General features: G+C 42.4%; 1 protein-coding gene across 1 annotated transcript; it reads right to left on the bottom strand.

Annotated features, from left to right (window-relative positions):
* Positions 1–4,078: 4,078 nt before the first annotated feature.
* DAPL1 (death associated protein like 1) lies at positions 4,079–25,310 on the bottom strand. The gene is made up of 4 exons (XM_036070531.2): positions 25,162–25,310; positions 16,465–16,552; positions 12,697–12,757; positions 4,079–4,359 (listed from the first exon to the last, which is right to left on the bottom strand). Exons 1-4 carry the CDS (start codon positions 25,217–25,219, stop codon positions 4,243–4,245), a joined length of 324 nt encoding a protein of 107 aa, XP_035926424.1. The 5' UTR covers positions 25,220–25,310; the 3' UTR covers positions 4,079–4,242.

Here is a 25,310-nt window from a genome sequence, read left to right as displayed (position 1 = left end):
CTGAACAGAAATCAGGAGGAAGGGAAGAGTAGGAAAGTGAGGAAAGGGGGGCGGGTGGGAGAGGGGAAGCCGTCAGCAAGATGGTGGGAGGAATAGGAGCCTGCCAGGGCTACACTGAGCAGTGAACAAAATCGTGGGTTGGAGGGAGTGGGAGGTAGTAGAAGGTCATACACATAAAATCTGGGGTATCTAATAATCTACTGCAGCTTGTCTGGTTGCTGTGATATAGACTCTGCTAAATCTTTGGTAAGCTAATCACCCATTGGAGTAGGCTTTCGGGGAAATCATGGAAAAGGGCTGAGTGCCAAGATGAGATCAAGATGGTGGGATTCAGGGACAGCAAATCCATTGGAAGTCAGAGGTGACCACAATAACTCCCTGGAGATTCACAGACAGTGTGGCAGGACTTTGAACACCCACTAGGGAAGGATGGGGGTTTGAGCTCGTCTGATCTATGTGAAGGGGATGGCGACTCCAGTGACATGCAGACATTCACTCGAAAACATAATATGTACCCAAAGCCAGCTATATCCTCCTCGGATTTCGGTTCCATCTAAAGAAAGCCTATCACCCCATTATTCCTCTGAGTAACCTCAGAACTAGCTATTTTTAAGTGTTTTCTATATTCTTTTACTCATCGAGAACTAATTTTCCCTCGTGGTTTCTTCCCATACCTCTTGTTTACTCATTTACTCCCACCGACTTTATGTTTACCTGTTTCTTTTCTTCAACCTGAAAACCATCTTCATTTTCTACCTCCCTTTCTCAAGTTCCTCCTCTCACCGACTTCCCAAATTTCTGTGGGCACTACCTGCTCAGCTGTGTGTGCATATTTGTGTGTGTGCGTGTGCGTGTGTGTGAATACTTGTTTCCTGCTCTTGCGGCTCGCATAGCAACGCCAGCCTTGCTTTTGTTGTGAAAGATTCTTGGATTGTTTATTTAATACTCCCTTTTGCTTCACAATATTTGCAAAATCTAGTTTACAGAGAGAGAGAGAGAGAGAGAGAGAGAGAAGGTGTGTGTACACATGAGTGTTTATCTATTGGAGATAACATACTGAAGTATTTCTAGATGAAATTATGCTTGGGATTTGCTCTAAAGGAATCCAGAAGGAGAGAGGCAGAGGGAGAAGTTGAGGGCTGGATGCTATAGGCTCAACAAGATTGACCATATTGTTGAAGCTCTGTGATGAGTACCTGAGAGTTCAGTACAATATTCACTCAACTTTTGCATATATTTGACAATCTCCACAATAAAAACCTTAACTAAAGACTGTTTATTAAAGATGTGTGTGGGGGTTAGTGAGCTCCAGAGCCAACACATTTTTTGTTTCACTGTCCATGACCTCCTCCCCAGCATGCCCCCATTCTCAGCAAGCCATTTCTAAGCTCTCTTTTCATGTGGATTTGCTAGCAGGCTTATTTCCCTTCGGTTTAGGATCTTGTGGAAGGCAGGGGTAACTTCTTACTCATCTCTGTGTCCCCGGGCCTAACAAAGAGTGTGCTGAACTGAACTGAACTGAGCTGAAAAGTGTCCGCCCGCGAATCCCCAGCCTTGCACCTCCTGACACAGCCCCTCATCACTGTCACGGTTTTTGCTGGGCCTGTGAATGTATCACAGGGGCTTCCAGCTGAGTGGAACCACAGCACATCCATGCAGGGCTTACTCCTCGGCAGATGACAGAACAGCCCTTTTGGCTTTCTACATAAGCCGCCATATCACCACCAAGCGCTTTTACTGGCCGGTCCTTTTTCTCTTATACATTCCCTGGGATAATTCCGATTCCTTTCGGATCTGAAGTTCACATGAAACTTCTTACTTTGAGTGACTGCAATTGTGAGCCTAAATTCATGCTGGGCTCCTGGCTACAGAGTCCCACTTTGAGCAGCCTCTCTTCTCTTGCAATACATCTTCCAACCTAGAGGAGAGAATGGCGTCCTTCTCTTCTTCCATCCTTTGGGTTGTTGGCCCTCCTATCACCCCCACAAGAGGCAAATCTAGCAGTGCCACCATCCTAGCTTCCCAATTCCCTTATCACCCTCCCCCGTTTACTCTTTGCTGCCATTTGGCCCCAATCTTCAGCTTTCCTTTTAATTCCTATTCTAGGCTCATTTTATACCATCTCTTATAGTTTTCCTGCTACTATAGTTCTGGCAGCTTCTAGAACAGTCATCCTGGTACTACCAGTGCTCTCACTACTCTTGAAATGGCTTATTACAAATCTCAGTGTCTCTTTTGCCTTCTTCCTAGTGTGCCACTGGGAAGGTTAAACTGGGGGTGGGTGGGTCAGGTGTTATTATGCCCATTTGACAAGAATCAGAAGGCTGAGTGGCTTGTTTAAGGTTTAAGAACTAGTAAAAGTCAGGGGTGCCTGAGTGGCTCAGTCAGTTAAGCGTCTGCCTTTGGTTTTAGGTCATGATCCCAGGGTCCTGGGATCCAGCCCTGTGTCGGGCTCCCTGCTCAGCAGGCAGTCTGCTTCTCCTTCCCCCTCTGCCACTATCCCCACTCTTGCTCTCTCTCTTGTTCTCTCTCTCTCAGGTAAATAAATAAAATCTTTAAAAAAAGAACTAGTAAAGGTCAGAAGTAGAAACTTAGTCTCCTAATCTCAGTCCAGTGTCCCAGCTAGTATCCACCATCCTCTTTGTATTTTGTTATTGTTCCCTGGGGAGTCGTGGCTGACCTTGAACTTCTGTGCATCGACAAGAACAAGTGTGCCTTGCAACACTTACCTTTCTGGAATATTTCTGACAATGGTCCAGAGGACTGGGAACTGAGCTAAGCCAAAGTGGTGTGGTTAGGACTCACTGTCTTATTGATTCATGCTGGCACTGACTGAAGTCTCAATATTGTCTCCAACAATTTTCTTATTTCTGAAAAAGAGCCAAACAGTGCAGGGGAGGAGGCAAGATGCATCAGCATGACCACTGGACTTTAGCCAAGCACTTTTGGAGTTCCAGGAACCAGAGATAGGCATGGCACCAGGTCACACTCCAAGGGTTATCAACCTGTAACATGATGGCCTAGAGGACTGACCACTTTTTTTGGGTCAAGACAAGTGCTGATTGTTGGATAACATTATTAATGAGAGGTGCAGATGGTGGAGCTAAAAGTGACAGCTAAGCTTTGTAGAAAAATGATGTGGCTGTCCCCTGCTATCACCTGAAGATCCCCTTGGCTATTCACGTGTGAGTATACGGAGAGAGAGAGAGAGAGAGAGAGAGAGAGAGAGAGAGTGTGTGTGTGTGTGTGTGTGTGTATGGTGGAGGGTAGGAGAGCTAGAGCAGGTTCAGCTTGGCAACACTTTCCCTCCTATCCCCACCTCCAATTAAAATCAACATCTAGGGACGCCTGGGTGGCTCAGTCATTGAGCGTCTGCCTTCAGCTCAGGTCATGATCCCAGGGTCCTGGGATCGAGCCCCGCATCGGGCTCCCTGCTCCGCGGGAAGCCTGCTTCTCCCTCTGTCAGCCACTCCCCCTGCTTCTGCTCTCTCTCTCTGACAAATAAATAAAAATTTTTATTAAAAAAATAAAATCAACATCTATACCCTAACCACAATGCCCTACAGCATCATGACCTCCCTAGGTTCTTGAGCACGAACTTTGTGGGAGGCCCTGAGCCAATCTCCTGCTGCAACTATAATTCTACCTTTCATCCTCGATTGCTTTAAAGAAGAGAATATGTTTGTAACAAATATAAGTTTTTCATTTTCCCTCACCAAACTTTCAAAACAAACTTACGTATTTATGTGGGGAGCCGGAAATGACCTTTCACCTCAAGTGAAAGCTGGAGCATCTGAGGACAAACATACCAAGAAGAATCGCTCCTCACGTTTGCATAGAGTATTGACCTTTGCACAGCTCAGAGTATTCCTCTCCCACCTCTGTCCTTCTGAAAGAACTCACTGTGGGTGGAACAGCTCAGGGTCAGCATCAAGGAGAGGGCTTATCCTGGGAGGTGGAGTGGAATACTCAAGTATTCTGGATTCTTCCACACCATCCACTTCTTCCACAGGATTACCTATGTAAATATCAGTGGGATCCTGACCTGGACCAAAATGAGGCCCAAGAAGGCACTGGATTTATAAATTTGGATGCTTTATTATCTAAAGTCAAAAGAGAAGATACAAAAGCTGTTTTATTTACCAAGCAAGTGCACTGGGCCTATGGAAAATTTTGGTCCTTTTCACTAAGCTGTCCGATGTTTGCGGCAGTTGGCCAGATGGCTGTGTTTTACATTCCAGCTTAACATTTTCGAGGCTGCTGAATAATGTAGATCCTTTTCAGCGGAGTGACCTTCTCCAGGGCAGGCCTGGGTTTTTGATGTGCCATGTGTATTACTGCTGGAAATTTATGGCTGAGCTAAAGGTGAGAAAGAAAGAAAAAATAAGCGTATTGGAACTTTTTGGTCATGCAGTATTACAGCAGCAGAAAGCAACACAGCTGGTCAGGAGAACTTCACAGCTCCGGTTGCTTCTTTCATATGTCTTTTTCCCATACCATCTCCAACTCTGCACTCACATGTGTATGCATTCATCCAGGTTTCTCTCATGAGCTTGCTTCCGATTTTGAAAACCATAAACTATATTATACACAAGATAATATGCAGAATATACGTATGCATTTATATGTACGATTTGAAGAGACATTTTTAAAGGTAGAAATGCTTAATTATATCTCATCAGTCTTCCAAGATTAACAAGTATCCTGGTGCATATATGCATATGGTGCATATATTCTAAGGAGGCTGTAGGGGACACCAGAGAAGATCCCACAGGGGAGGAACACCTCCATTGTCAAAAGATCAGAAATAAAGAACCTCTGAAAGATGTTGGGGAGAGTTAGGGTCAGTTAGTATGTTGAAGCGTGTGAAATGGTTGTTTTTGTAGGTAAACAGTGGTCCAATATTGGCGATTTCATATGGTTCAGTCTCAACAGCCTGGTAAAAAGAAAGCTGAGGAGTGATTCATAGCTTCAGGTAACAAGAGATCTTATTAGTCATCCCATGGAAGATATCTGTGAGGAAAACAGCTCAAGTGGCTTTCAATGAACACAGACTGAGATTTTGACAATAAGAGGAATTTCATATGGAATCGAGAGATCTTATGGAATTTACACTAAGGACAGCTTCAGATGGAAAAGATGCTCAATGCTGTAAGCAATTCAGATGTAGTATTCCTAGGAGAAGAATTTGGACCCAGTGACCTTTTGGGTCCATTCCAATTCTTGGTTTCTAAGCTGATCGATACAAATACCTAAGGACACCTATCTTAGCCAGCAAGGAAGGGATGCCTCAGCTCACGAGGAATTTAACTTATCACTATAGAACTTAGATGCCCTTGCCCTGACACTCAAGTTAAATAAAGGGGGAGATAAACTGCTCATGACCCCAAGCATCACATTGTTCATGATTTGTTTGGGCTCTTCTAAGCCAGTGAAAACATATGTGCCTTATATCTCTTCTCAAATGCCCCTGAGCTCTGGGCACACAGCGTTCCCTTTCATGTGAAACTTGACTCCAGAAAGTCCTTTCTTCTTGGTCTTAAACAATTAAACACACTAGAAGAGTATACACTGAAGTTTTAACAATGGTTATCTCTGAGGGATTATGGGCAATTCCCCGTCTTCTTCTTTACTTTGCCTGTCAGTATTTTTCTAAAAATTTTTCTTTTACAATGAGCAGGCAGAAGTAATATCACAATGAAACCCAAGGATGGTCTCTGCTGGTGTTCTAGGAGGAAGGGAGAAACACAATTGAGGTATTGGTCATAAATGTTGCTTTAGAATCTAAAAAAAGAGCCAGTGACTTTTTTTTTTTTTTGTCAAATCAATTATCATTGGGCCACAGGACATTTTAGAGTGTGGTAAGGGCAGAGTGTTATGTTTTTCTTTTAACATTAGAATCAAAAAGAAACTTAAGAGGCCACTAACTTCAGTAGTTTTCTTCCAGACTGGTGTCTTTACTGTCAACTAGAACAGATGGATTCTTTCAAGTTGGCTCTAAACCACATACAAGAGATTACAGGTGGGAGGGATGCCTGCCAGTTTACTTCAAGTCAAGCACAAGGTGAAGGGAGTGAGAAAGGAAACAAGTAATTTGGACATAACAGAATGTGGGCAAGTAGCGAGGTGAGACGGGGCAAGATGACAAGTTGTCACTGAGGAGACAAGCCACAGAGTGGCTTCTTTCGTTTAGCATCATGTCTTCAAGGCTTACCCATGTTGTAATATGTGTGAGAATTCCCTTCCCTTTTAAGGCTGAATAATATCCCCCTGACTGTGTATATACTGCATTTTGTTATCCATTCATATGGATGATATGATGATGGACATTTGGGTTGCTTCCACCTTTAGACTATTGTGAATAATGCTGCTATAAACACTGGTGTATAAACATCTGTTCAAATCCCTGCTTTCAGTTCTTTTGGGTATACACCCAAAAGTAGAATTGCTGGATCATAGAATTCTATGTTTAATTTTTTGAGGAACTGCTATATATTTTTTTTAATTTTATTTATTTATTTGACAGAGAGAGACACAGCTAGAGAGGGAACACAAGCAGGGGGAGTGGGAGAGGGAGAAGCAGGTTCCCTGTGGAGCAGGGAGCCCGATACGGGGCTTGATCCCAGGACCCTGGGATCATGACCTGAGCCGAAGGCAGACACTTAACGACTGAACCACCCAGGCGCCCCGCTATATTGTTTTTTATAGTGGCTGTACCATTTTACATTCCCACCAGTAATGCACAAGGGTTAGGGGCTACATTTTTACTAAGGCATTTAACAGAGGTCCTAAAAGTTCTGCTCAACTGTTGAAGGGGAGGGGACTGTTGGAGATCAGAAGGAATGGGAGGCTGTCTGTGGGGCCTGTCGGCCATCTGTGAACTGAACTGGGAAAGTTTAAGGGGGAAAAAAAATCAACACGAGTGAGAAGGAAGTAGAAATAATTCTGGCAAAGATAACAGCCTTAGGGAAACAGCCCATAATTATTAAATTACAAATGTACAGGTTTTAGGGAGCCCATAGCAGGGTTGTCCAGCAACTCTTGAATATACAAGAGAATCAAGTCCTCGTTCTCATATGCTCCAATCCCTCAATGGGGAACACCTGAATGTAGAAGAACTTGGGGGTTGTGGGTGGAGAGTCTATAAAGAGTCTTCCATCAGAATTGAAACTGTCAGTAGGGGCTCCTGAGTGGCTCAGTCGTTAAGCATCTGCCTTCGGCCCAGGTCATGATCTCAGGGTCCTGGGATCGAGCCCCGCATCAGGCTCCCTGCTCGGTGGGAAGCCTGCTTCTACCTCTCCCACTCCCCCTGCTTGTGTTCCCTCTCTCACTGTGTTTCTCTCTGTCAAATAAATAAATAAAATCTTAAAAAAAAAGAAACTATCAGTAAAATGGTCAACCTCGAAATGCCCTAATTCTTTGCTGTAGACTTTGTATCAATGGTGATAGGAAGATTGTATTTTCAAGCTGGAACCAGAAATAAGTAGGAATAGCTTTCCAGAGTACAACCACCAACCAGGCTACAGGCCGGCATCTGAGCTTTGGTGAAGCTTTGGATTTTTCATCATTAGTCTTTATAAAATGACCGGGTTTGTAAAAAAGAAAGGTGTTTCTTGTCTGATTCATTAGGATAAGAGAATCTCAGGTAACCCCATAAGAGAAAGAATTCAAGGCCAGTGTGTGTATAAGGATTTCTGTCTTGCTGTGACTCCATCACATAAGGGGCCACATATTGAACTTGAAAAGCAGATCAACAGAAACTCCCACATGGAGAATCTACCTTCATCTTGGGTAGCTGTGACCTCAGAACCTATAGTTTTCGTTTCAGAGAAAAAAGCAAAAGAAGTATAATAAAACTCGTTATGATTGGAGCTGGGAAAGAAATTCTAGATGCAAGGAAATCAGTGGCAGGTTTTGGTTTAGAGCCCGAAGGGAGGTAGTATTCGCAGACTGGGAGCTCTTCCATTCATCTTTCCAGGGTGTTAACTTCCAACTTGAATGTTGGCACTTAGATTTCCACACCCCGTTAAGCAAAATGCTTAAAACAAAACATTCAGCTTGAGTCCATGAAATTCAAGGATACTCCTACGGTGATGTTCTTCTACAGAACAAGAGAAACCTTTTTAGATTTGCAGATGCCTTTGAGAGTTTCCGCTCCCTCAGGATCCCATTTCCCATACACCTCACTAACTCTGCAATGGTGACACACTTGGCAACTTGAAAAGTGCCCCAACTTTAACTAGGCTTCAACAGTCCACCCCCCTCCACACCATAACCCAACCTTGTTACTAATGCTTCAACTGGATACTTTCATGTTCAGAGTGGCTTCACAATTATTGCCAAATTTAACTTCCATAACTGTCTAAAGAATTATATTTGGCAGTATTATCCTCTCTCACTCCCTGCCTTTAAAAAAAAAAAAAAAAAGATTAAATGAACGACCGTAAATCTCAGAGGAGCTACATGACTTCTAAAAGGTCAAACAGCCTTGAAGGAATTGGTGGAACTTGGTCTGAGGCCCGTTCTCCCAGATTTTCAGCCGAGGGAATTTGGGTTACATAAGCCTTTTTCTGCAGGAATACCAGGTTTTATGGCCTCTCACCAGGCAACATGACTTCTCTCATTAAGCAGGGCTGGGAGAGGCAGGAAGGGCTGACTGGAGAGGTAAGGAGGGAAGGAGAAAGGTAGTGGGAGAGAGTTCTGTGTGCAGGGAGGAGTTGGGGGAAATAGTGGGAAGGGAAAATTTCAGGCTGCTTCCCACTTAGATTCATACAATTACAAGCTTTGGGAGATTGTTTTTCAATCTCCCAAATCTCAAACCCTAGGTTGATTTTAAAGTAGGGTATCCAGGGGTGTCTGTGTGGCTCAGTCAGTTAAGCGGCTGCCTTAGGCTCAGGTCATGATCCCAGGGTCCTAGGATTGAGCCCCGCATTGGGCTCCCTGCTCAGCGGGGAGCCTGCTTCTCCCTCTGCCTGCCGCTCCCCCTGCTTGTGCTCTTTCTCTCTGACAAATAAATAAAATCTTTTACAAAAAAATAAAGGAAGGTATCCAGAGAGGAGTAACATATGGATAGAAATGTCTTGCCATGTTTAAGTGGTTGATGAGATCCTATGAATAGGACTGTCCTCTTACTGCCTTAGACTTTTTTTTTTTTTTTAGAGAGAGAGACAGAGAGTGCACACATATGCGTGGGGTGGGGGGCAGAGGGAGAGGGAGAGAGAGAATCCCAAGCAGGCTCCATGCTCAGCGCAGAGGTGATACAGGTCTCGATCTCACAACCCTGAGATCATGACCTGAGCTGAAATCAAGAGTTGGGACGCTTAACTCACTGAGCCACCCAGGCACCCCACTGCCTTAGACTCTTAAGTTCTTGCATTGGTATGAGAATTAACATGGGTTCTTGGAACCAGACATAATTCTAGCTGAGGGCATCAATGAATGTTACTAAATGCAGAGGATATAAACCTCATTTCTGCTACTGTATTTCTTCTGGCCAATTGTATATTGTTAGGTCTTCATGACAATATATATTGTGGGGGCAATGGTTATGCTGGTGGTAATCCATCAGCAGATATCTATATTTACATTTCTCTATCTTTTATATATCTTAATTTTTTTTGTATGAGGCAGTATAGTTTATGCATTTTTTCACTTAAAAAATTATGGTATAATTTATCTACAGCAAAACATACCCTTTTTAGTGTACAGTTCCATGAGTTTTCACAAGTACATACAGTTTGTGACCAAAATAAAAAGACAGAACCCTCAACCCCCCAAATTCCCTCCTGTCCCTTTGTGGTTAACCCCTCCTCTCACCCCCAGCTCCTGACAACCACTGATCTCAACAGATCTATTTTTTTAAAGGCATTGGTCTTTCCACCCCAAGTTGACCTTTACTATAAAATCTTAGAGGCTCCTGGGTGGCTCAGTGGGTTAAACGTCCGACTCTTGATTTCAGGGTTGAGAGATCAAGCCCTAGTTTAGCATGGAATCTGCTTAAGATTCTCTCTCCTTCTGTACCTCCCTCCTTCCCTCCCACACTGTGCGCTCTCTCCCTCTCTCTTAAAAAAAAATCTTATTATGCTTCAGGCTGAACTATGAATTCAGGGACGATTTTTCTTAGTGGTAAGAAAACACATGGATTCCCACTAATTACCATATTCAAGATAGTCATACATGGTGATCTTGGGACTTGATTTTGTTGCTGGCCTCTTATCCTTTGCCTGGGATTCTGAGTGTTGTCCTATAGGATACCCACCCGGGAATAGAAGCTAACACTCATGAGGGCTAATTGCACCTGGCTCAGCTAAGTACTTTGTGTATATTATATAACTTTGTTTTATTCTCACATTTTTGTGAAGTGGATACTGTTAACCACATTCCCATTTACAGATGAGGAAACAGGGGCATAGAAAAGGGAAGAGATCTCAGTGGCAGAGCCAGCAGGAGACACGACTGATGTCTGATACCAGCCCTGTTCTAACCAGTAAACTGTGCACTCTTAGCCACAGTCCTACTGCAGTGCACTTTGAGCTCAGTGTTAAAGTTGTTTGTTTTTTTAAATAGGTACAGTTGCTGTTAAAAATATTCGTAACAACACACCATCTCAATGTTTTCTTACGGTTTACAATTTGTTGTTATTGTTGTTGGTTTTTCTTTTAATCTGTGAAATAAGGAAGTGATATTTTTAACTGAATGGAAAAGAACTCCTCTATGTCAAGACATAAGCATAAATGTCTATAAAAAACAATGTAGACTCTGGCACGGTAACTAATGTATAGCATAATCGACCTCTACTGACCACTTTCTTTAAACATTTTATTTTGGGCTAACATATATCCTAGAGGAATGTGTCTAATCCCTCCAGTTCCATTTGCAACTGTGCACAGTCCGTGGCCCCCGCAGAAGCGGCGTTTCGTGGGCAGGTGTGAGAGGACGTGGGATGCAGAAGCCGGCAGGCTGTGTTGCTCTGGCACATTCATCCCAGCCCTTCTTCTAAAGCCAGGAAGGCAAAGAGTTGTTTATGACCTCAGCTCAAATCTATTTGTGGGAGAACCAAGCCCCCCACATTAGAAGGCTTTGTAGCTGTAGCCTATAATCAAGATCTTGCCTTGTACTGGGGCACCTGGCTGGCTCAGTCAACAAGGCATGCGACTCTTGATCTCGAGGTGGTGAGTTTCAGCTGCATGTTGCACATGGAGATGACTTAAAAAAAAAAAAAAAGATCTGCCTAGTACCATCTGCCTGGTTACATCCCATGGACTTTGGACACGCCTGCTTATTTCACTGCTACCAACCAGAGTGCAAACAGGTTACTCTGTGCCAGGCACTGTTCTAAGAGCTTCATATGTACAAACTCACTCATCCCACGCAACAACCCTGAAAGTATATACTCTGCCTTAGCTCCTTTTTTTTTTTTTTTTAAGTAGGCTCCATGGGGGCGCCTGGGTGGCTCAGTTGTTAAGCGTCTGCCTTCGGCTCAGGTCATGATCCCAGGGTCCTGGGATCGAGCTCCACATCGGGCTCCCTGCTCTGCAGGAAGCCTGCTTCTCCCTCTCCCACTCTCCCTGCTTGTGTTCCCTCTCTCGCTGTGTCTTTCTCTGTCAAATAAATAATAAAATTAAAAAAAATAAAATAAAGTAGGCTCCATGCTAGACATGCAGCCCAACACAGGGCTTGAACTCATGACCCTGAGATCAAGACCTGCGCTTAGATCAAGAGTCAGACACTTAACCGACTGAGCCACCCAGGCGCCCTTCCTTATCTCCATTTTACAAATAACTTATCTAAGGCACAATAGAAGTAATTTGCTCAAGGTCATACCAATAGTAAGTGGAGAAGCCGTTACCACGTGGAGGCCCCTAGAGGTCTAGCTGCTCAGTTTCTGCTCCCATCTCTTCCAGACCCTGATTTTGGCAGTGACAGCTAGTCTTCCTTCTATAAATTATGCACAGTCCTGTCCCTTCAATTAACGTGAGAGCAGCAGAAAGAGTGGTTATTCGTTGCTTTCAATGCAAATTATCTGCCCCCTAGAAATAGAATAAGGACCCTCACTTAGTTTACCTACAAAATTTAAAAACAAACTAGTAAATCCAAAACCGAACCACTGTCGATCTGGTAAGAGTTTTCTGAGTTTCTGGAGCTACTCAGAAGAAATACAAGATATAGAAATAAAAATAGCAACGGCCAGCCACCCTCATAAACAGATTTTCCTGGATAAACTCAGCCAGTGCCTAGAGCTCCTCCAGCCCTAACCTGTGCAACCCTCCACCCCCCACCTTCACCTCAAATCAAATATTGCCTTGTGGGTACGCAGTGGTGGCGAGAGAGGCCCCACACTGCCGAATTCCCAATACATAGGCTGCTTTTTTATAAAAAACATGCCAGTGTTTCTGAGGAATATTTGGGATGGCAAAGTACAACTCTGCCAGTTTGGTGCCAGGATTCTTGCCTTGTTTTCTATCTTATTTTTGAAATGACTTATTAAATAGACACTAGGAATTTGGGAGAAACAGCTCTTCTCACCAAAACCTCTTTGTGTCCTTGGACTGAGAGCAGAGTCTTTCACAAGATGGCAAATCTCTGAGTTGGGTAAAAGCTCAGTGCTCAGTGCTCGTTCACCCATGCAGCCTGACTCGCTGGATAAATGCTGACTGGGAGCGTCCCGTGAGGGGCCTCACCCACACCCCCGCTCACCTTCTCCAGTGTGTCATTCAGAGCATCCATAGCCTGGAGTTTGGCAACACTTGCAATGGTACTGTAAAGATGAAACAAAATTTCATATAGGACTGGAAAACTTTCCTACTAAGGAGGCTAAATGATTGATACAACGGACTATCTACTTGGCCTTTAAGCTTTTACTCTGCTTGGCAGTATCCAGAAGAAAAAAACATTCTACTTCTGTGTGCCCATGTGCTACAAAAATCTTTGTAGGCCAAATTATTATTACCGGTGTATTTTCATTTCATCTTTTCATTGGAGTATATAGCTTGGTGACTCTTCATAACTAGTCAAATCAGCCGCCCCCAAGGATCACCACTACCCTGACTTAGAGCCCCGCAGATTAGTTTTGACTGTTTCTGTACTTCATAAAATGAATCACAAAGCATGGGCTTTTTTGTGTCTGGCTTCTTTTTCTCAGGTCAATGTATTTTGTAGGAGAGCATCAATCAGGGCTGAGCCTGCTTGTACAATTTCTTGATGGAAACTTTGCTCTTGGCATTTTTTTTTTTTTCTGGATGGTTGGCGTTGGTGAGTAGAAGTTATTAGGAAATGGACATAGACTGATGATACTTAGAAATTTATTTTCTCTGATACATTTTGCAAAAGCCATTCTCCAAGATGTCAGGAGGGATGTTTGTCCATGAAAATGAGGCCCTCATATCTCCTGCACGCATTCCTCAAGCAGAGGAATGTCAACAGCTGAGGTGAATTGAGGGTGGAGCGAATGAAGTTTCAGCTTCAGGGCCCTCCCCCTACACCAGCTCCTTCCCAGTCAGGCCGGTGCCCAGACCTTTCATATCTGTAATGTTTTACTATTTTTCTTTAAAGTGGCCCCCATGGGGCGCCAGGGTGGCTCAGTCGTTAAGCGTCTGCCTTCGGCTCAGGTCATGATCCCAGGGTGCTGGGATCGAGCCCCGCATTGGGCTCCCTGCTCAGTGGGAAGCCTGCTTCTCCCTCTCCCACTCCCCCTGCTTGTGTTCCTGCTCTTGCGCGTGCGCTCTCTGTCAAGTAAATAAAATCTTAAAAAACAAAAAAGTAGCCCCCAAATCCTACACACATCAGGCCCCAAAAACCTATAACTGTTGATGGTGAATAGGGCAAGAGAGAGAGGGAGTTATTTCTTGCTGTTTATGTTCCTCAGTGGTCCCATTCTCGTTTAAGATTTTATCTATTTATTTGAGAGAGAGAGAGCATGAGAGGGGAGAGGGTCAGAGGGAGAAGCAGACTCCCCGCTGAGCAGGGAGCCCGATGTGGGACTCAAATCCTGGGACTCCAGTATCATGACCTGAGCCGAAGGCAGTAGCTGAACCAACTGAGCCACCCAGGGGCCCCCCTTCTCATTTTCTAATAAGTATTAGAAAACAATTGAGTTTTTAAAGAGGGTTCCAATCTCCACTTTATTACTCTCTGGTCAACTCTTCCTACAGCGTTCGGCTGACGTCAGAATTCATAGTTAAGTCCCCGTTTCCTGAGGTGCAGGGCAATGAATGCCCTGTCCACTGTCTGCCAACTGGATGTCATTTCCAAGCCAAGACTTTTTAGTTCCCAAGCCCCTGGCCCAGACATGTTAACCAGGGTCACCATAAACAGGGCTTAGGCTTGGTCAGGTTTTAGTAACAGCATAAAACCAGCCTGCAATTCAACAACAGTCTGGTGTCATTTCAAGTGCTTTCTCTATTCTAAGAACTGTCCTAGAGGCTGGGTCAGAAGATAAATGATATGTGACCCCTGCCGTTGAGGATTTAAAGACTTAGCTTTCATTATGTGACAGTTATTTTCTGATATCAGAAGAAACAAAAACGTACTGGTAATGGGGCAAATGAGCATTTCATTTTAAAGTGGAACAAATCCTCAGAAAATTCCCTTCCCAGAAACTGGGAAGAAAACTTTAAAAGAGATTTTGATATAATTTCATGTGAAAGAGCCAGAGAAATTCCATAGTCTATTTCCCTCTGCATTCCATTTCTGAGACTACTCTTTTTTAAAAAATTTTTTATTGTTATGTTAATCACCATACATTACATCATTAGTTTTTGATGTAGTGTTCCGTGATTCATTGTTTGTGCATAACCCCCAGTGCTCCATGCAGAATGTGCCCTCTTTAATACCCATCACCAGGCTAACCCATCCTCCCACCCCCCTCCCCTCTAGAACCCTGTTTGTTTTTCAGAGTCCATCGTCTCTCATGGTTCTTCTCCCTCTCCGATTTCCCCCCCTTCATTCTTCCCCTCCTGCTATCTTCTTCTTCTTCTTCTTTTTTTTTCTTAACATATATTGCATTATTTGTTTCAGAGGTACAGATCTATGATTCAACAGTCTTGCACAATTCACAGCGCTTACCAGAGCACATATCCTCCCCAGTGTCTATCACCCAGTCACCCCATCCCTCCCACTCCACCCCCCACTCCAGCAACCCTCAGTTTGTTTCCTGAGATTAAGAATTCGTCATATCAGTGAGGTCATATTATACATGTCTTTCTCTGTTTGACTTATTTCGCTCAGCATAATACCCTCCAGTTCCATCCGCGTCATTGCAAATGGCAAGATCTCATTCCTTTTGATGGCTGCATAATATTCCATTGTGTATATATATATATATATATATATATATATATATATATATATATATCTCACATCTTCTTTATCCATTCATCTGTCGATGGACATCTTGGCTCTTTCCACAGTTTGGCTATTGTGGACATTGCTGCTATAAACATCGGGGTGCATGTACCCCTTCGGATACCTACATTTGTATCTTTGGGGTAAATACCCAGTAGTGCAATTGCTGGATTGTATGGTAGCTCTATTTTCAACTTTTTGAGGAACCTCCATACTGTTTTCCAGAGTGGCTGCACCAGCTTGCATTCCCACCAACAGTGTAGGAGGGTTCCCCTTTCTCCGCATCCCCGCCAACATCTGTTCTGAGACTACTCTTATACTTCTTAAGGATGCATCCCTGAACGTCCTCTAATTGACTCCGTTTGAATCTCTCTTCAACTCATCTGTGGAAACCATGTTGAAAATGGTCTCTGAAGCGCCCCCATTACCTCCTTGGAGGAGCCAGTTTTGCACGTTTCTTTCTTTTTGAACACAGTCGTTTTCCTTAACCACAGTCCAGTGGTTGGGCCATTTGTGCACCTGCCCAGCCCACAGTTCTCTGCTGAGCTTGGGGAATGGTGCGTTTTGTCAAGGTTACAGCGGAAGGAGCAGGGAGAAACGAACTTCAGTATCTCTATGCCTTCTGGCTATGCCAAATGTAGTGGCCATTATTTTCTAAATAATTGAGTGATGGATTTAAAATAACCCCCCCAAAAAAACACTTATTTTTAATAAGAAGACTTGGGATAGCAGAAAGCATATTATGAAAACAGGGCCAGCCTAGGGACATTATTTTAAAGGCTAATGTGAAAATAGGATCAAGGAACATGAGTCAGGTTTGGAGGCACTCAGGATTGTGCTTTTTAAGTACAAGGCAGCTGGGCTGGCTGCAGAGAAGAGGAGGATGTGGGCAGTGAGGGGGCCCAGAGAGAGTCTTCTAGAAGGTAGCCACCTTTCACCTGAATGTGTCTTTCATCTTTAGCCCCTGTTACCACTCCTCAGCTGGCTGCCTCTAACCCTGCTCAGCAAAGGCCTAGGGAGCCTTGGTTTGTCCTAAAATGCAGGGAGGCCTCTGACTTCTGGAAGCAGAGTCACTCAAAACTCCTTGAGGTGATGAAGGAGAAGAAATTAAGTATTTCTTACCTTGTTTTCTCTAATCCTGTTTTTTTGGCATGTCTCTCCAGGACGCCAATTTCTTGTTTTTTGGAAATTCGCATTCCTCCAGCCTTTACTATAAACAAATAAGCATCAACACAGGAGTAGTGGTTAGAATAAAAAGAGTAGGTTTGCTTTTGTTATTCAAGGTATGAATTTAGATTTGAAAAGAATTTTAGAACTTACTTTTTGAAGACCTAAACTTTTATCTAAAACAACACAATAAAACGTTACCTTGAACTGAATAGAAGAAAAAAAATACTGTCTCATGCAGACAAGGTGGGAAAGGGGAGAAGGGCTGAGGTCTGCTTGTTTATGTTCAGAGAGCAGGAACTGAGGCTAAAAAAAGCAGCAGAGGTTTACACCTTTGGTTTGGGAGGAGAATAGCAACATACTCCCTTAGACATTTCACTGAAAACATTTTTTCTTGTTATCAAACCAATTATGCTCTTTATGATAGCAACAGACAATCACAATGTGACCCTCTTGTTTTCCCACAAGATTAAAGTTTGTGCAAGGCTTGCATTTTTTTTTTTTTCTTTTCAACTAAAGCATTCAAAAGCAGATTCCAAGAGATGAGCCAAAAGTCAGGGCATGCAGTGGTAACAAGCATTTAATTCAAGAGCGATGCCTCTGATCCCACCAGAACCCTACCTTCCATCCCAGACCCCAAACCTCCGGACGTTGGCCAAGCTCAGATGTTCTAATGAGTAATTAAACTACATTAATAATCCTGCCATTCAGGAGATCAATTAGTGTTAATTAGGCTACAGATGACCTAACAGCAATTCAAGTGTTTAACAGTGTCAGATGAAATCAACTTTTGAAAAGGAACAACCCATTTCAGATTGCAAGTCAAAGCAAATACTTCTTTCTGTTCCCAGGAAATCTGCACATCTAAAATCTGACAAGGTCAAATGAGAAAAAGCTAAATGGACATTGATTTGTTTGAACCTGTTAATTCTTTTTATGGAAATGTCAAATTGGCAAATTCTAAAACTAGCTCCAATAAAATGAAAAGTAAGGAAAACCTATTTCTTGATGCGCTTAGGAATTTGACTTTATCATTGTTCTTTAAAAATTATTATGTAGTTTGTTGATTTTGTGAAACATGCATAAGGCACATAATTCAAAAAAGCATGAAAGGGTCTGCAGTCTCCCTCCCACCATTATTTCCAGTCCCTAGTTCACCTCCCTAGATACTGCTAATGTTAGATGTGTCCTATGTGTTCGTCCACAGATACTCTACGTATTACTCTTGTTTAAATGGCAGCATAAGATACACATTGTTCTACATCTTGCTTGTTTATATTTTTCATTCAATCATAAATTTTGGAGTAAATTCCCTATCTATCTATAAATAGAGAAATGTGTTGTTCTTTTTCACATCTGCTTTAAAATTTCATTATGTTAACGTTCTGTATTTACTTAACCAATTCCCAAATGTTGGACATTTCAGATGTTTCTAATTCATTGATGTCACAAACAATGCTGCAACAAATATCCTTTTATATGCATAATTTTGCACAAGTGCAAGTATACCCGTGGGATAAATTCCGACAAGTGATCTTGTTAGTTCTTAAGGGTATGCGCATTTGGAATTTTGTTACATCTTGCCAAATTGCCTTTCCCAGAGGCTGTACCAGTTACAACCTCACGAATAATGATGACAGTGATTGTTTCCCCCTACTTTTGGCAACAGTGGGAGCTGGAAAATGTTTGGTTTTCTCGACCAGTAACTTAAAAAAGAAATATAACTTGTTTTAATTTGCATATCTTCTATTTTACTAAAGGTTGAGCTTGTTTCTGTGTTTTAGAAGCCATTTCTATTTTCTTTTTATGAACTGCTCAGTTTTTTTGTCCATTTTTTTTCTATTTGACTTCTACTCTGTTCTATTAATCTCTCTGTCCATTTACATGCTCTAGCAACTCTATTTTAATGAATGTAGCAGTATGTACATATATATGTATATATATTTATTAAAGAATAGTTAATACACAATGTAGCATTACATTTCAATGTTTGATAGAGAGTTAGTCCTTTTTTGCTATGTTTCCTTTGCAGAATTTTACTAGCTATTCTAATTTATTTTTCCATATGAACTTTAAAATCGGTTTGTCAATTCTTTCACAAAAAGTCCTGCTGGTATTTTTTTAATGGCCTTGCTTTAAATTTATAGATTTTTATTTAAAGGGAAAATTCATGTTTATATTCCTGGCTACTCTCTATTCAAGAACATGGTATGCTTTTCCATTGCTTACATCTTCTTCTGGGTCCCTCAGTAACTAGTTCGCATAAATCTTACACATTTATTGTTAGGTTTATTCCTGAAGCATTTTATCTTGCTTGTAGCTGTTGCTATTGTAAATGGGGTCAATTCTTCAATTATAACTCTGACAGATTGTTGTTCTTATATCATTGATTTTATAACCAGACCTTATTGAGTTCTTATTGTTTGTAATAGTCTTTTTGTTGATTCGTTTAGGTTTTTCAGGTAAAAAAATTATATAACCTTTAAAAAATAATAGTACTACTTCCTGTAGAATAATGTTAAATAGTTGTGATGGTTGACATCTTCATTATACTAATTTTTAAGAGATTGCTTTTAGTATTTTCCCATGAAGTATGATGTGTACTTAGATGGATACACACATACAAATATATATGCAAATATTATATATATTTATATATTTTTTCATATTAAGGAAATGTTCTTCTATTACTATTTCATTGGTCTTCAAAATTACAAATGCCTTTTTAGCATTCATGGATATGATCCATGCTTTTTGTCCTTCATGTGGTTACTTGTATTAACAGATATTAATCTATAAAGATAGATTAATGGATATCTTACTATCAAACCATTCTTGCATTCATGGAATAAACTCCACTTGGTCATTTTGAATCACCAAGTTGTTTTTTCATTGACTATAAAAGCTTCTCATTAGAATTTTGTATTATTAGAGGCAGTCTAGGAAAAGAATGCTATTTTTACACATGGTCTGCTTTAAATTCATGCACACACAGAGAGAGACACACATTATATGAGAAAAAGGCATACAAAGTAATCAGCAACAGAAATCAAATGATGAGAAAACATCTTCTGAACAGCCATGGAATATAGATGTGATATAAACCAAGGAACGGCTTTCCCAGGAAGACTGAGGTGGGTGTGCCTCTGTGTGAGGGGGTTGGTGTTCACAGCACTGCTGTCTCTCTAGTGCTGAGAGGAGCCAAACAGGAGGTCTAGAGCTTGGGCCTTCAGTACTCCTCCCAACTGTGTTTTTCTTTCTCCTTGTGACAAGTGCTTTTGAAATATGGAGTTCTGTAATTATTTTCTTATTAATATTCCTTGTGTTTTCCCTGATGCTATTGTTTCTACGTATTTTCTTCTACCTGGACTGATTATTATCACCAACTATAGAAGCAAACTTGTTAATAGTTAAAATAAGCAATAGTTAAAAATGAGATGCCTTTGGAATGTTGAGTTCTATGCTACTGATTTGCAAAGATCTTGACAACCTAGAGAAGTCAAGAGGAGAGGGACCAGTGTGAGGAAGGAAGCCATGTCACAGGAGGAACGAGGGAGTCTGGAAAGATCACTTCTGAAGAAGATAGACTCAAGAGAATATAGGTGCCATCTTCAAAGATCTGAGGGGCTATCATGTGGAGGAGGAATGATTTTCTAGTGAGGAAATTTTTTTTTTTAAGTAGGCTCCAGGTGTGGGGCCCAATGTGGGGCTCAAACTCCCCACCCTGAGATCAAGACCCTGAGATCAAGACCTGAGCTGAGATCAAGCGTCAAATGCTTAACTGACTGAGCCACCCAGGTGCCCCTCCTGGTGAGGAAATTTTATGTAGGGTCAGATAGCTCTACCCCCACTGAGCTCTGGGACCTTGAGCAGGTTACTTAAACCCCTCTAAGACTCAGTTTCTGCATCCTTCAATAATACTAATTGTTCAGGTTGCTCTAGACAATAGAGGTGACACAAGCACCTGGTTCACAGTAATTGTTATTACTCATATTTATTTGATGTTGTTCAAGAGGAGAGACTGAAGACCAAAGGATGAATGTTCCAGAAAGGCAGAGCCTGGCTACTAGCCTGGCTAGATTGTATTATTCAAAGGGAAGTAGGTTGCCTAGTACAATAGTAAGTCCCTTGGCTCTCAGTGTGTTAAAGAAAAGGAGTCCACCTGCCATGAACATCTCAGAAGGATTTGGGGGAATTTGCCGGAAGTTGAACTAGGTGATCTTTATCGTTAAGTCTTTGCCTCCAAAATAAAATCACCTTCCTCCCTTTGGAAAGAATATAAGGCACTAAAAGAGAAGTAAATGCCAAAAGAAATTTAAGAATGCATTCTTAGGAATGTTCTTAAGAACAATAAAACAGAGACATTTGAAGGGAAAGTAAAAATCCTCCTAGAAGATTCCTACTTCCATCCAGGAGTCTTTGAATCCTCTCTGTGATGGGGCTCTGTGCTCTAACTCAGTGATTTAGGAAGCATAAGTAAACCACACACACCTTGGATTTTCAGAGCACAGTTCTTGTATCAAACTTGTTCTGGTGGGTAATGTGCTTGGTCAGCCATGTACAGTACAAAGACACAGAAGAGAATATCCCCATACTCTACATGGATATACTAAGATATAGATTAAGGCTCTCACTACTTGGGGTGACTGAACTAGATGGAACCAGTTTGTGGAGGGTCATCTTCAAAGCTCTGCTGGGAACACTAGTCACACCTGTCTCCCAGAATCGAGATAAACCATTGTAAATAAATATTTACAATCCAACACAATCAGATACTTGCCCATGTTCAATAGACCAGATAGGTCCGACTCATGAGAACTCTTCGAAGTTTCACTGTATCTAACTTAGCTTACTTAAAGTTGTAATAATTTACACAATTCCATGTTTGGGACTATATTGCCTTTTGAACTTCTGTAGAAGGACCAATTGGAATTGGGCAAGGTAAAATATGAACTGATTTAACATTTTAACAGTTTTTTGAGTACAAATACATAAGGATAAGACTTTAAGCAAAATGAACTAGAGATAAAAAATGTAAAAGAGAGAGATGCCCTTCTGGATAGTTTCATTAGAAAATCTAAATTTATGTGGGGAAAATGAACCTTTGCTTTCCTATCTCTGAGTAATCATTACACTCTTGTGGCTGCTTTTGTAGTTTATAACTTTGCAAAAATAGGCCCTTGAGTTAAGGATGCTATATGATAATTTTCCAGTTAAGACTTTCCAGACAACAGTGTTTGGTAGAGGATAGTCAAGATAAAGAAAGACACATCTCCCCACAAAATAACCTTTTTTCCTTCACTAATCAGTTGAAAATGGAGGGAAAAAGCTGAATAACACAAAGGTTTGTGCACACTCTGCCTTGTGACTGAGCTGTTATATTTGAAGATTTTAACTAAAAGGTTAGATGTTTGCAAAACATCCACTTTGCACTTATAGTCAGTTTGTCAGCCCATTTTAAGATGTCAGTCAAGACCCAAAAGGGAAGTCAGGAAAAGGTGGTGAAGTAAAGAGAGAGGGCTCTAGAGCAGGAGAGCTTTGGCATGGGGCCCACTTTATTTTCAGATCTCAGCCCCATGGCCCCCACTAGCTGTGTGGCTTTGGGCAAGTCCCTCAACCTTGCTGACTTTTAGTTTGCTCTTCTGTGAAACAAGGATGATGGCGCATTGCTGTCTATAGGGCTGCTGCCGTGTCTAGGAAAGCAGCTGGTCTTGCAGTCATCCAAACCCCTGTCCCCGTGATGTGTGGGGGAGTGGGTCTCACAACCTCTCCTCGAGCCTCACAGATCAACCCCCATACGTTGACTTGAGCAGAGTGGAGTTGAGAGATGGAAGCCTTCGGTGTTTGTTCTATTTTAAATGATCCTGGCCCTTAGGTAGCTATGGTTTCCCTCTCATTTTCTGTATTAGATTCACACTAGGGCATGTCTCCAAACTTCCCTCTCTCATTAGTGAGGCAGAAAACTGATTCTCTCTGGGGGTTCCACGGTGACCCCTCTGACGGCTCTGATTCATTTGACTTAAACCCAATTACAACCTGCAAGAAATACAGAAAAACTCAGGAACTCCTGCCCTTTCTAGTTCCTCATGTACTTGGCTTCCTCCTATCACCTTCCGCTCACGCATTTTTGGCTGTTCATATAATGGGGTTCTTCTAAAACTGAGAGCGAGGCAAATCAAAAAAGTAGAAAATCCAAAGCTAAGCTGACTAGTGCCTTGACCACCTCATGTTTAATATAGTCTTTTTTCCCAGCACAAATTATAACCAGGGCTAACCAAATTGAGATGTATACTATATTAACATACATGAAAGAAACATGGCTAAGCACTCCACACGTAGGTGGGACAGAGTTACAGCTGGTTGGTTTCTGAGAGGTTTCATTTTTAACCATGATGAGGCAGGCACACGTATCTTGTCCATTTCCTTCCGTTCCCTTCTGTTCTGACTGCCTAGGTCGGGCCTCATGCAGCCCTCGAACATCAGGACGTCCTGCGATCGATCGGGGAGGATCATTCCTTCTGCCAGCCGTGTGTTTCACTAGACCTGCATTTTAAGAGGACTAACATTCATGCGCCAGGTGCTTTACATGGGTTTTCTCCTTTAATTGTCATAACAACCATATAATATCGATGCTGTTTATTAGCCGCTGCTTTAAAGATGAGGATTCTGAGGCCAGAGGTGTGGAATGAAGGCAGAGGTTAAGCAGAGGCCCTGCCCGATTCCAAAGGCGGTGTCAGACCCTTCCCGCCATATCACACCTGCTGCCCACTTTCAGGGATCTCTATATTGCTTATAAAAATCAGGTGAAGGATTTAGTGGTGTTTTGGCAATGAATTATTTTTGTTCCGTAAATAAAATTTTGCACCATAGCAAACTGGTTCAGACTTAAAATATGTAGCAAGACAAGCTGAAGGATGAGGTTTCTTTGTTCCCTTGCTCTCAGTGGGGAGGCAAAAGTCTGCCTTCATCTCCATTCTAATTATCCCAAACCTCTTATCTGTAGTGTCACAGTTCATAATAATTAATTGTCATGCCAGAGGCATTGTGACATGCTTGATGGAGTCATGGTGTGCTATGTACACAGAGTAATTAGCAATCATTAGTGGTGGGACAGAAAGTTCCTGGTGGTTTCATTCAAACTTTCATTTGGTTAAGTTTATCTCTGTGTTCTTTGTGCATAAATGTAATTTAGCAAGTCGGGTTTTAGCTTACCCGTTTCATGAAGGATTGGGGTGGAAGTGGCGGGAAGACAATGTGTTCTTTTTTCTTTTTTTCTCTCTATTATGAACGTCTCTTCTGATAATTTGCATGTATATTTCCTGACCATTAGTTAGCATCATTAACTTTTTAAAATTTATTTTATTTTATTTATTAATTTTTTAGAGAGGTGGGGAGGGGCAGAGGGAGAGAGAATCCCAAGCACACTCCACACCCAGTGCAGAGCCTGATGTGGGGCTGGATCTCACAACCCTGAGATCATGACCTGAGCCGAAATCAAGAATGTGACGCTCAACTGACAGAGCCACCCAGGTGCCCCCAGCATCATTACCCTTAGATACAGATAATGTTAACCACTGCTAAATCCAATTATAAGTATAAAATGTCAGGAGTCTGCCACAAGAAACCAGGGCATGGTGCCTAGAACTTGGAGCTCAGAATTAGTAGCAAAATTCGGATTCTTTTCAGGTGGGCAGTCCACCAGAAAGCCATCGAAACTCTGTGTCAGTTTTTGAAGCTTTCTGCAGGTTATAGCTGCCAGCATCTTCTGCAGCAAAGATGACTGAAATAACCTCGGCTTAGGGGTGCCAAAGCATTATGCCAATAAATAAATTTTGTCAATGGAGAAAGGCAAGGACAAAGTGCTCGAGATTTTGAGATGTTTCTTAAGGAAAAAAAGAAGGAAGGCAGTTGCAAGAACATAAAACTGACTAAAAATAGTCCTGCACGCCTCAGCCAATCTATATGAACATATGCTTAAATACAATAAAGCTAATTTCCATATTTCAGAGAGCATAAGTTAAAAAAAAAGAGTGAGAGAAAACTGTGGATACTTTGCAAAACACCTTGATTGCTACCTTTCCCAGTCAGCCCCCTCCAGGGCTTGGGTCCGTATTAAAAAGTGCCCCTCCGCTTGATGACAAGGCAAACTACATTCTGGATTAACCCCGCCCAACCCCAAAGCCTGAGAAGAAAGAGAAAAATAAAATTGCTGTCCTCTGTGCGGAAGCGGGTTTGCCTGGGTCCAAAGTCAGAGGATGCACAGTCAACTTGGGGTGACTGGGTCTTCGAGCTGGCACCTCTTGGGAAGAAGGTTGCCATGGCAGTAAATCTTCTTCCTGTGGGGGTGTCGCTGCTCACCTACAGCCCGGGAGGGAAGGTCCAACCTTAGCTATCCCTTTTCACAAGCTCTGAATCCCTTATACCTTCATCTGTAATGAGGCTTTAATTCAAATGGGGCTTGACAAATCCTCAGGGGGTTTATTCACAAGCCCAGAGAGTTCTAAGACGTAGGAGGCCATCAGGCAGTGGGAAGTTAAAGCAACAGGGGACGTTGAGAACCCCGGCTCTGCTGGGCGCCCCCGTTGCAGGCATTGATGGAGAGAGGAGCAGTGGCTGCTCTGCAGGATGGCAGAGGGCAGGTGGGTAGCCTACCTGCAGGAGGATGCCCCCCTTTCAGCGGGGAGAGCAGGACTTGCACTTCATTTGCCATAGCGCATGCCAGCGCCGGTGCCAAGGCCAGGACGATGCTCTGGAGGCTGAGTACCAGCACCTGCTGCCCCCGTGCAGCCTGGCTTTATATG

Source organism: Halichoerus grypus, chromosome 4 (genome assembly GCF_964656455.1).
Source record: "Halichoerus grypus chromosome 4, mHalGry1.hap1.1, whole genome shotgun sequence".
Taxonomy (NCBI): domain Eukaryota; kingdom Metazoa; phylum Chordata; class Mammalia; order Carnivora; family Phocidae; genus Halichoerus; species Halichoerus grypus.
The sequence above is the reverse complement of the archived record's forward strand: the minus strand, read 5'-3'. Positions and strand labels throughout refer to the sequence as shown.